The 12,398-nt window shown below is 48.1% G+C and overlaps 1 protein-coding gene across 1 annotated transcript; it reads left to right on the top strand.

Moving 5' to 3' along the window:
* Nucleotides 1–825: 825 nt before the first annotated feature.
* On the top strand, nucleotides 826–1,548 carry SOX14 (SRY-box transcription factor 14; the record flags this gene model as incomplete). The annotated part of the gene is made up of 1 exon (XM_081330112.1): nucleotides 826–1,548. One exon carries the CDS (start codon nucleotides 826–828, stop codon nucleotides 1,546–1,548), a length of 723 nt encoding a protein of 240 aa, XP_081186238.1.
* Nucleotides 1,549–12,398: the final 10,850 nt, after the last annotated feature.

Below are 12,398 nucleotides of genomic sequence, written 5' to 3'. Positions count from 1 at the left end.
CGAAGGAAAAGGAAAAGCCTTTGCCCTTGACTCGTGTGCTGCCCCCATTGATAAAGTGACTCGTTTGCTCTCCCTCCCTCCCCCCCCCAGCAAAAAAAGGAGAGGATTAGAATCCAGCCCTGTCCGTTTCCCTCCGCCCCCACTCGCAGCACCGGCGTTTTTTCCCCTCCTACTCCGCCCCCAAACGAGGGGGCGTGAGGCGTTTTATTGGCTGCCGCTATTAGTGCGCCGTCGAACAAAAGCGGCTCCTTTAATCCCGAGTCTTTAGTGATTTCTTCTCCGTTCGCCCCCCGATTCCCTCCCTCCCCCGCCTCTTTTTCGCTCCTCGCCTTTCCGAAGGTGTCCTTTCCCTCGAACTCCCGCTTTGCCGGCCGCTAATTGGGCCGCCGGGTGGGAAGAGTGAACGCTCCGCTGCAGCTCGGTCGGCTTGCGCGCCGTCCGAAGCAGGCTGGCCTTCGGAAGCGTCGCCTTGCGGCTGCCACTTTGCGCCCTCCGCTCGCCTTCTCGCCGCCGCCTCTCGCGCCCCGCCGTCGCGGCAAACTGAGATCCTGCGACTTCGAGGGGGTTCCTCAGCGAGCCTCGGGAGAGCGCGCCGCTCCGGGCGAGGCCTGGCGATTCCGTCGCTGCCCGCCTCCGTCTTGGGCTCGCCGGCCAGCTCGGGGAGACTGGATTGCTGAGAGAACTGGTATGATCAGCTGAGAGGGGGGGAGGCGGCGGCGGCGGCCTTGGCTGGAAGACAGGCGGGGAAGAGGAGCCGGCGAGCGTACGGCTTTACCAGCGGGCTGCTGCTGCTCCTGGAGGCACCAGACGGTCCCGCGCAGCACCATGTCCAAGCCTTCGGATCACATCAAGCGCCCCATGAACGCCTTCATGGTTTGGTCCCGGGGACAGCGTCGGAAGATGGCCCAGGAGAACCCTAAAATGCACAATTCGGAGATTAGTAAGCGCCTCGGGGCCGAGTGGAAGCTGTTGTCCGAGGCCGAGAAACGCCCTTACATAGACGAAGCCAAGAGATTGCGCGCCCAGCACATGAAGGAGCATCCCGACTACAAGTACCGGCCCCGCCGCAAGCCTAAGAACTTGCTCAAGAAGGACAGGTATGTCTTCCCTTTGCCTTACCTCGGGGATACCGACCCCCTCAAGGCGGCAGGGCTCCCCGTGGCAGCCACAGACTCTCTGCTCAGCTCCCCGGAGAAGGCGAGGGCCTTCCTGCCCCCCACCTCCGCACCCTATTCTTTACTTGACCCCAGCCAGTTCAGCTCCAGCGCCATCCAGAAGATGACCGAGGTGCCCCACACCTTAGCTACCAGCACTCTGCCCTACGCCTCAACCTTGGGATACCAGAATGGGGCTTTTGGCACCTTGAGTTGCCCGAGCCAGCACACCCACACTCACCCGTCGCCAACCAACCCAGGCTACGTGGTGCCTTGTAACTGTACGGCTTGGTCTGCGTCCAGTTTGCAGCCTCCTGTTGCCTACATATTATTCCCGGGCATGACCAAGACTGGAATAGACCCCTATTCTTCAGCGCACGCTACAGCCATGTAACACACAAACCAAGCTCCCACTGGCAGTCCCACACATTGCAGGCGACTGGAATCTGTATGGGGCCAGCAAGACTGGCCAAAGGAAGAAATCGGAAGCTGATCCGTTGTGCATGTAGCATACCGTACTCCAGAAACAAACAATCCGCCTAATTGGAAGCCACTTGAGCGTGGAAAGATGCCCTGAGGAAATCTCTTCCACCTGGGCAAAGACTCTGAGACTCTTGGAGTGGGGTGGTGTGGGACACAAAAACCTTAGAATCCAAAAAACAAACAAACAAAACTCACAGTCTTACAGAAGACTTTCTTTCCTTGCTTTCTGCACTTGGGGCTCAGATTTGCCCAAAACTTGTACAATTGTAAATGTGTCAAACTTTTAACTGCCCTTTTGGCTAAAGGTGAACAACGATCCTTTTGATTTTTTTTAATTTATTAATTAATGTTAATAAGTTTGTATGACTGAATGTTATTTGGACTTTAATTCTTTGAACCCCAGAAATACTCTAGCCTAATGATACCCTACCTTTTTTTTCCTTTGCACATTAAAATCAAGACTTAGCTGTGTTATATATATATTCTATATATCTATATTTTATCATCCAGCACTAATAGATAACATTGCTTTTCATGTCAGGAAGATTAAAATAACACAACAGCTCTTTAGAGTTGTTAAAGGGGGGTGGGTGTTAAAAGTTTTATATTTCAAACATGATATGATAGTATTTGTTTAATTTTAAACAGATAGTCCTTCAATTTGTGTGAACAAGTGCAAGTAGGCCTAAGTTTACTTTAGACAGAATGTCAGCTATGACATCAGACTGTAGGGTTTTTTTTACTAAAAGGAGAATAAAAGTAATTTTAAAAAGAATAACATGGTGATAAACTAAATATGGTTTAAAGTGTATTGGGGAGATAATGTATCCAAAGGGATTTTACCTCGTCAGTTCTGTTCATTTGTTGAACAAAAAGGCATTTTGAATAAAGACAATCTGTCGTGCAACTGGTCAACTATGTTGTGTGAATCCCATTCCAGTTCCTATGAACTTTCATATAAAAGTTTAATGGACTGCAAGGAAGTTGAAAACTTAAGTTTCCTTTGACTTGCCAAGGTCTTGGGCTTTAGGTCCTGCATAACAGTAGCTCTTCATGAAAGTAAGGAACCACCTAAAGCAGGATTGGAGTGTTTTGAAATCTGGGCATAATCCACTGAAAAGTTCTCCTGCACAGTTATACTGAATTGAGCCAACTGGTGCCTGAATCAATGTTAGTGATAGAGAACTTTTGGGTGAATTCTGCTCACCTTGTTAAACTCTGTTTCCTGTGGCACATGTGCTGTGCAAGCATGCACATGTGTTTGTATGAATGCATACACACACATTTGTGGCCAATTATTTCTAAGGGTCAACTTCATTCTTCTTAACCATCTTTTCCTGTATTACAGAAGGGGGCATAAAGGATGAGCCAGAAGGTGTGACTAGCTAAAGTGCAATTCTATATTTCATTCCTTAGTATAAGCCTTTTGAGTATATTGCATGATCCAGGAAATGTAAGATGAGTTCTGCATCTCCACATTTTGGGATCTGTCATACAGGAATTACACTAAAACACATTCCCTAAGAAAAAGTGGGACTTATTTCTGAGTCAATGTGCATAGAGTTGTCCCCCTGGGAACCCCAAATGTCTTAAGTATATGCACATTCCCCCCCCTAACTCTATCCTATTATGTGCAGCACATTCTAAAGTAAGTATGCCCCAAACTACAGCACTTTTTTGTGCCAAAGGGGTGTTAGTCCCAGTGAAGCCGATTTACAAGAGGCTGAACCTGCTTTAAAAGCCTGAGTTATCTCTAATCAGAGCTAAGTCCCATTAGGTTCAGTGAGACTTACCCTTAGGTATCTGTGTACAAAACTGATGACTTAGCAGAAGTGAGGAAGAGGAGTAGAAAAGCACTTGGACTATGGTCCAAGAATCATTCCTATATCCTCTCTCTCTACCCCCTCCCTCCCTCCCCCTCTCCCTCCTCCCCCCCCCATGGAAAGATTATGTTTTTGAAATGTTTCCAGGACATCAGAAAGTAAAATAATGCATATTTTTAAAAATAAAGGATACAATATTTCTGAGTCAAATTTGATTCCTGCTGACTTCATGAATCCATCCATGTACAATAGTTTTTCGTGGTAACTTATGGCCAACATTATACCAAAAACTGGTTTTTTGTGGAGATAATTTTCTAACTTCCCTCTCTGGCCTGGAGCCCTAAAATTCCTTGTGGTCCCCTTTCAAAGAACTAGTGCAATTGTTTCTGCTTAGTTTTCTAGTCCTTACCTGCCAGCCAGGTGCTGCTACCAGCGTATTTGTATTTGTTCACAAACTGAAACAGCTGCCAATGTGGGAAACGTTAAAGGTTTCTTGGAAGGTAGAGTTCGCTGCAAAGAAGGTGAAGTTAGAGGTGAATTTGGTGGCAGGGTAAGTGTCATCTTAGCTGCAGCTCTGCTGGATGGGAACACTTCTGCCAATGTGCAAAATACCTTTTTGATGTTGCATCTTTCAGGATTAGATGCATGCTTAAAAGCGTCTAAGGAAATCATAGGTAATTTTGTTTAATTGGAAGTATCTATCAGAGAAGCAGCAGGATTTTTTGTACTTTAGTTATTTTGATTGGGTCTGTGGCCTACATTTCCTTCAAGTCGCAGTTTCTACTCAATGTGGACTAACTTTCCCTAATCCAATATATGCAGGTTGGAACTTGGTTGGCTGACAGCCATTGCAACCACGGATGCTGGGAAACAGCCCAACTCATTCGGAAACTCCCAAAGCTGGTGGAGACCTTGGGGAACCTTAGCTTAGTGACTTTCCTTGCCCTTTTGCACAGTCTTCTTTTCCTCGTTTCCAACATTAAGTCAGAATCCCGCTTTACAAAAGCCTTCCGCTTGCTGCCCCCCCATCCTCTCCCTGTTTCAGCTGAGGGTTCCCCAAAATCCCAAATAGGAGGGCGGGAGGGAGAATCTCTGACAGACTCAAGGAGCGAAGCTGGAGCTGTCCAGATTAGCATCTTGTCCCAAACAATTAGCGGTGTTTGGCGCTTCTATTCATCAGGTCTCTCTCCTTTATATTACCGAAAGGGTTTTCATTAAAAGGGGGAGGACGAGTGAAGGGAGAGGGCCGCGGTTGTCCATCTGGCTGAGCTGAATAGCGAGGGTGATCCGTGTTGTAGATGTTTTTCTCATTAAGTGCTCTTTTGAGACCGCTGTTCGAATTAAATGGCACAACACAATTAACATACACGGAACCTGAATGGCAGGGTAAGCAGTATAAAGAATAGGCAGATAAATAACGGAGCGATCGGGCGAAGGTAAACAAAAGAACCGAAGAGGGAGGCTTTGAAAAGCGAGGTTAGGATGGCTGGACCACGCTTGTTTAGCATGACAAAAAAAAGAAAGAAAAAAGAAAAAAGAAAAGAAGCAGAAGCAGAAGAAGCCCGCTTACAAACGGGCGCAATGAAGATCTGGCGCGACCTCTGCGGAGGAAGGGTCGAGGTCAGAGGAAGTGCCGAACCAGGATGATGGGACCCTCGGAGGTTGGTTGACGCGCGGCCAGGGAGGCCAAGGGAGCTGCCGGCGAGCCGGTTGGGCGGGCGGGCTGCCTGATTTAACCCCAGTTGACAGTAGCTGTCAGGACCTGTGATAACGTTCATAGCTCAGTGTCCTTTAGCATCTCCCGAGATTAGGTTTAAGGCGAGCCCCGAGTGAGGCGGCTGACAGTCTTTTCCACGCCGGAGATCGGGGGATGGAGAGTCCGAAGGGCGGGGCAGTGCAGAAGGCGCTTCGCAAAGCCCCCCGGGGAGACTCCCCCACCTGCCCGCCCCTCCTTCTCTTTCTCCTCCTCCTCCTCCTCCTCCTCCCCCCACCCACTCCGTCTTCGCTTCTCTCTGCCTCGGTTTTGGCCGCCCTCTGCGTTTCTCCCGGCCCGTTCGACGGGCAGCCCGATTCTTCTTGGGCCAACCGGGGGTGGTTTCCCCTTCCTTGCGGACAATTCCTTTAAACGCGTTTGGCCACCGCTGCTACGGCGGTACCAAACGGCAGCTTTTTCTTCAATCCTGTCCGTTAGTTCTGTGTTCATCTAACGATCCACGAGGCAGTCCTCCTTTTTCCTTAGCCGTTGCTGTAATTTGCGGGAGGTAATGTCCCCGCCAGAGAGGTAGGCGAAAGGGAGCTGCTTCTTTACGGAGCCAACTCTGTTGGAGGAAAAGCAGGCAGGTTTGTAAAGCTACACAGCATTCTTCGCCAGGAATTATGAAAATGCAACCGATTCTCAACGCTCTTCTGAGTAATGCTATCTTCACCCATAACTCGAGATGCCAGGTCAAAGCCGTTTTGTCAGGAAGTGTTATTTGTGAGATAAGCTTAATTTCACTAAAGTACTAACAATGTTTGTGCAACGGAGTTTATTTGCTTATTTAATGCCAAAAGATAGACGGTCCGGTCGATTTTGTTGAATTGTTGAAGACTGTCACCAAAAATCCTCTATGCTTCGGAAGCCAGCACTTTTAAAGTGTTATAAATGTGCAGAGGAATTACTTTCTGTAGAGTTGATTTTAAAAAATAAAATAAAAGATTGGTATTAAACATGCAAGAAGCTTCAATATTTTTACTGTCCACCCCTTCACCTCCATTCTGCCCCCATCATTTTTTTTCATTCCTTCCCAAGTTCCATCTTCCAATAGGATTTTTCGTTTGCAGGTGTACAGCTATTTTTATGCATGCAGACGTCTCTCTGTGTGTACACAGAGACATGTGCTTTGACACTGAAATGAACAGATTACTGACTTTGATGTCAAAAGATCAGGGGGGGGAGGTGAGAGAGTGAAAGAAGATATTAACTAAATGGGCAGGAAGGAGAAAGAGTGAACGCAAGAGGGTCCCTGTCAAACCTGTTTAGCCACAACTGTCTCCTTTTTCCATAAAATCATTAAACAAAAGGCAGCAGTTAGGAGGAATACCACACCTGCCAGAGAAGGGGCGGATGAGAAGGGGCATCCTAAAGAACCAGCCCTTGCTTGCTCTCTTTTTCTCCCTCCCTCGCTTATTCTTAGCTGGGATTTGGGCTATCTGGGGGGCTGGGGTGGTGGGGGGGAGGGGGAGGGGTGGTGGTGGTGGCGGGGGCAGCTTCCTTGACCTCACCTGGCAGGAGGATATCTGGGGAAGCTGGAGGTGGCACTGCAGAGTTGATAGAATTTCGCGAGAGGAGGTTTGGAGATTAGGCGGGGGGGGGGGAGCTTTCTTTGAAGTGGAGAAAAGGGCTCGCGGGTGGTGGGAGCTGGAATGGATTAGGAGAGGGTGGAGGTACTTGTCTTCGGATGCAGCTTTGGTTTGGAAGGCTCCGGTCTCTGCGAAAAAGAGTCCCCTCAAATCTGTTGGGTTCCACCTGCAGCCACCCTGTTCCAAGTCCCAGTAAATTGAGGATCCCTCTCATTTCTGGAAGGGATTTCACTGAAATCCCAGTGGCCAGTGGGAAGTGGGAAGGCTGAGCATTTTGGATGCCAATGGCCCTCAAGTCTGAATTTCGTTGCCTTGTAAAGACAATTTGCAAACTGGTTGTAAATCTTACCCACAAATAAACCCATTCAATGCAGATAGATTTACTTCTGAGGAAAGCAGAATGCTGGAGATTACATCCTCGGATTAGAGCCGATGATTCATTGCAATCAGGGACAAAATAATTACATATTTGCCAGTGACAAATAGCATCATGCATCAGTTGAAGCGCAAATGTACTGCAGCAGGTGTCCTTGTCCACACGCAATTGATTTCAAATAATTCTTTCAATGGAGCAGGGGGAAACCTGGAGAACAAGGGAGAAAAAGAGCAGAGAAGAGTAGAAAAGAAAAGACAAAAAACAAAGATAGAGGCTCCCTCTCCTCCTCTTCCCCTCTTCCTTCCCCCCCCCCCACCTTTCATTGAGAAGAAAGGGATTCTTAGAAAGGCGTAATCAGGTGTGAACCTCACTGGCGCTTTCTCATCTTTTCTAGAAGTTTAGCCGGGGACACTTGCCCCCTCGCCTAGTCCCAGGTGAAAATGCGCCGTTCTTGGCTAACCTTTGCTGCCTCTGAGCAGATGACAGCAGCAGAGCTCTTAGCAAGAAACTTTTAAGGCCACGTGAAGAAGTCTTAGTAATTTTTATTTCGGCTTATCATTGGTACAGAAGGGGGTAAATTGGTCGCTATCGAAACTATTGCGACAGTTAGCTAGAAATTACAAGGATTCACGGGTTGTGCTTTTGTTTGTCTTGCTTTTTCTTGATTGCACAGTTTTGACAATTCTGAGTGAAAAGGAACCGGGGATCAATAATAGCACCTCGATTCTCTACCCTAGTAGGCTAAATACCTCGTGCATAAAAGACATTTGACAATAAGACCAGTAACAAAAATAACAAAAGCGGCGCGCGGGGAGGGGGGGGGCTTGTCTTCCTGTAAAAAAAAACCCGAAACCAAGAGCGAGCCAGGCAGCCACATTCGAGAGGGAGAGGAAGATTGAAGGCAATTTGAGCCACTCCTTGAACTGGGGGGGGGGGGGGGAAGGGCGTCTGGAGCTGTCAGCTCGGGAGGCGCAGCGAGAAACGTTGATTTAGTTGCATCTTGTATTAGACATCTGGAGACGCATCTTCAAAGGGGTGGGGGAAAGGTGCACAGGTTGAAAACACGTCCCCAGAGGCGGAACTGTCCGGGGATCGACACCGATCCGCTTCATGAGCTTCTGCCTCCAAGCGATCTGTGAAATGCAAACCACCTCTCTTCCAGGCGGGGGTCGCGCGGGAAACGAGTTTTTGCGAGCGGCTCGTCACCTGTTTCGAGCGCTCCGAATTCTACGGCGAAGGTTGGGATCGGACGGGCACGTCCCCGCCTGCGCCACCTGGAGCTGAAATCGTCTAGCACCTGAGCAGGGGCGTTTCAGTTCACTCAAAGGACGTTCCCAGCCGTCGGCTCTAGGGAAGCCCTCTCCTCTTGGCCCTCCCATGTTCCGAGAGCAGGTCCGGAGGCGAAGGGAGGGGAGGGGAGGGGTGGGCAGAGAAGACAGGGGAAATGAGAGGGAGGGTTGAAGAAGAATCGGAATCCAGCAAGTGCAAAAGTCACCCAGTGGGGCAGAGGTGTCATATCTGGAGGCAGCTGTTACGAAGGAGAACCATCCTGGAGAAACAGGGACCCCCAGAAAAAGTGGCAAGGGAGGCAGGTGTGAGCATTTCCCCCAGTCTCTTTTCAAGTAGTATTTGGAAGCGAAATCCCGGCCACGCCAGTTACGGAGGGCCTTTTGATGTCCCCCGGTTGTTTTCGGCTTTCCTCGTTTCTGGTCGCATAACTTTCCTAGCCTTTTTCCCGCACTCCTACCCTCCAATAAAAACTCTTTCGTCCCCTTTCGCACCCCTTGCTGTAGTTTGAGTGTTTTATAAATACATCAAAGGCGGGACAGAATTTTGCTTTAAGTTTGGCGACTGTTTTGTGTGTGTGTGTGTGTGCGCGCGCTTCTGCTCGTGAGCATGTTTTATTAGGACAAAACGCCTTATATTTCAATAGAGCCCAACACGCTTTCACCGAACCTATTGAACAAGAAATGTTCAGATCCGTGTAGAGTCTGCTGAAGAGAGACCAAAAGCCTCGCCTGGGAATCGAAGAGGTAACCCAAGAGAAACCCGCTTCCGAAGGGGGACTTCGGCGGACTGGGGGAGGGCAAGACCAGAGTAAGAGCTCTCCGAAGTGGAAAGGCTGAGTAGGGCTGGGGCTGCGTTCAGCTGGTGCCGCCGACCGCCCGGCTTGGCTGCGGTTCCCTCGCCGGGGCTTTGTGGTCCCAGGGCCCACCCTCCCCCGCCGCCGCCCGCTTTCCACCACCCATTGTCACACTGCGATGCAATGGGATTTGCACACTTGAGGTGTAATAGCATTACTGCCTTAATTAAAATTTTCATTTCACGTCCAGATTGTTTACTTATCTACTGGAAACATATGTCGGGCGAAGTTAAGATTCTGGACTCTGCACTGTTGCCCAAGGTGCAATTCAATACTGGGGGAGGGGGCGAAGGAGTGGAGGGAGAACGAGGGGGGGGGGAAGACGAGCGCTCACACATACATATTAGTATTATCCGGATATTCCCGAGCCTTATCTCGGCGACTAGAAATTATGAGGCTCCTCTGCTGAGCTGCATAGGAAAGGGTGATTTTGTCTCCCGCCCCTTCGCCGGGACACCCGCTAAGCAGCGTCCGCGGCGTCTCTTTTGGGAGCTGGCAGAAGGACCTGGGTGCCTGCTTCGCTTGCCCGTCGAGAACCGGGCTTGGGGCTCTTCCTAAAAGAAAGGGCCTCTACCCCTCCCTCTCACCCCTCGAGCCTTCGACGAGCCGCACACCCATCCGCACACTTCACTGGAGGGAAGCTGCAGGGCGGCCCGGGCTAAGCAGCGGACGAACCGTCCAGGGAAGTTCCCCGTGGTCTCTGCGGCCAGCCCAGGAACCGGGAGCCGGCTGAGCGCGGGAGGCAGAGCTGTCGGCTGGTTTTTTCCCCTAGAAGCAGCCCGGTCGCTCTGCGCGAGGAATCCAATCTCTCCTTATCTCGCAAAGGCTCCTTTCAGGCTGAGATCAGAGCGGGGAGGGCTGCGGGGGACGGGGGGGGGGTTTCAGGGAAAAGGGAAGAAGCAGCGCGCGGGGCAGGTCATTTATATGCTTAATTTAGTGATAAAAGTGACTAAGCGGAGGATCACAGCGTCGTCTCCTCCTTGTAAATATTGCAGCGAAAGGGAAACCTCGGAGGAGGGCCGGGGAGGGGAAAGGGGGCGGAGGGGGGGGGGCGGCAAGGAAAAGCAGAATTTGCAAAATCCCCGGCCGCATCTTCTTCAAAGCGACCTTCTGCTGGATCAAAACCAAACCAAACCATCCCTTTAAAAACGAGTAAGGGAGGCGGGCGTTTTGCGTGGGCCAAATCTGGGAGGTATTTTATTCCTCCCCGCAGGCTAAATTTGGGATGGGGGGGTGGGGTGTTTGTTTTGCTTTGGATGGCATTGGTACCCCATTTCCCACCAGGACAATGCCACGGAGTCGCCCGCCCGTGGAGGACGAATCGGCTCCCTCCTCCCCCAAGAGCAGCGGCACTTTTCGAGGAGTGGGGCGAGAACTCTACCACGAATTAAGCAAATTTCTTTCTATTTTGATTTCTCTCCCCTCCCCCCCCCCTCACTATCCGCCCCGTTAAAGGGACGGGTGTGTGTGGCTGCATCTGGCATATGGGGAAGAGGCATTTTTGTAATTTTTTGAAAGAGAAATGGCAAGGTGTCATCTTCCTCTTCTCCTCTATCTGTAATTGAATCTAGGTCAGTTTTCTAAAGCACGAAAAGTAGGGCTTCTGACTTCCTACATCAACCTCGAATTTAGGGGAGGCTCCCTCCCCCCCTTGCAATTTCATTTAAAATGTAATGGTGGATGAACTGATAAGCAAATGGGGGGGGGAGGGAAAAGAAACTGGGGCTCTGTTTAAACGAAAAAAAAAACGGCATGGTTTTTAATATGCTTCCAGGTGGGGGAAATGATTTACATGGGAGTTTGCTGATATGAAAGAATTACAGATACAAAACCTACTGATCTATAGAATAAAAAAAGAAAGGGAAAGAAAAGAAATGTTATTTTTCTTAAAAAGGTATCAGTTCATTTATATTCATCTAACCATCCATCCATCAATTTAGTTTCTCACTCCTTGCACATATTCCTTAGCTCTGTTAAAGCCCAGCAAGCAACATACTTTTCTGGAATATGCAATGAAGCCCCCTCAAAAACAACATTGAAATAACCAGAGAAGATGGTTTCTGTCCTAAGGGAGGGACACACAGACACACAAAACACAAACACCCACACAAATTCTATAGAGACAGTCATGGTCAAGAAAAACATCCATTCATACAGTATGCAGTTACTACTGCAGAGTTTCTTTAGATAAATATTTATACAGTTATGTAATCAAATGTTTTAAAGGAAAAATATATGTAAAACCATTTACATAGATACCATGGAATTTATGCAAATATACTATGAACATTAATGCAAAAATATAAAGTACACTATTCTACTATCACTTGACCCCCAAATCAGTTTTATTTTTATGTAAGTCAGTAACAATACTTGTACTGCAGTTATTGTGTATTATTATAACTTACAACATCTATTGTAGCAAAAAATCAAATAAAATGAAGACCCCTTATTTTTTCCAGTCACACATACATATAGACTTCTTTATTCTTCCTTTACAGGATAAAAGAAAAAGAAGGTCAGCTTAGATTTTCATAACACAGAATGGACTCATCTGGTTTTTAAAATCAATAGGAGATTTTCCAAGGAAGGATGATGAGAAAGAGGTTGGCATGCAGGTTGCTCTTTGTAAAAAGCATTTATTCAGAGAAAGCAAGGCCAAATTCTCTCTTCCTATCAGCTCTGCATATGGCCAATCTTAAAGGTAGCAAGACTATTGTAGGGGTAAAATAGTGCTACTTACCTTTGCTATCTACATATTAGGTAAAGATATGCAGTGCTTTAAATAGCTTTTACCCCTATTTGATTATTGAGAATTTATTCAGTGAGAATTTTTTTTAAAAAAGTAACTGGATGATTAGTCAATGATAATAGAGGTGGGGACTGAGGTAGGAAGGAAGAATTTTGTCTCCTTAGAATATCACATGGAAAAATGTAGTTTAAATTAAACAAAAATATAGGGCAATGTAGCAAAACCTAGTCCTTCTGAACAATGCAACCCCATTTAAGCACATGAAATCCACTGAACTAGATGGATTTGTTTTTGAGTAGCATGCATAGATTTCTGTTATATGATT

Source organism: Vipera berus (assembly GCF_964194415.1).
Source record: "Vipera berus genome assembly, chromosome: 5".
Classification (NCBI taxonomy): Eukaryota; Metazoa; Chordata; class Lepidosauria; order Squamata; family Viperidae; genus Vipera; species Vipera berus.
This window is presented reverse-complemented; position numbering and strand designations above follow the sequence as displayed.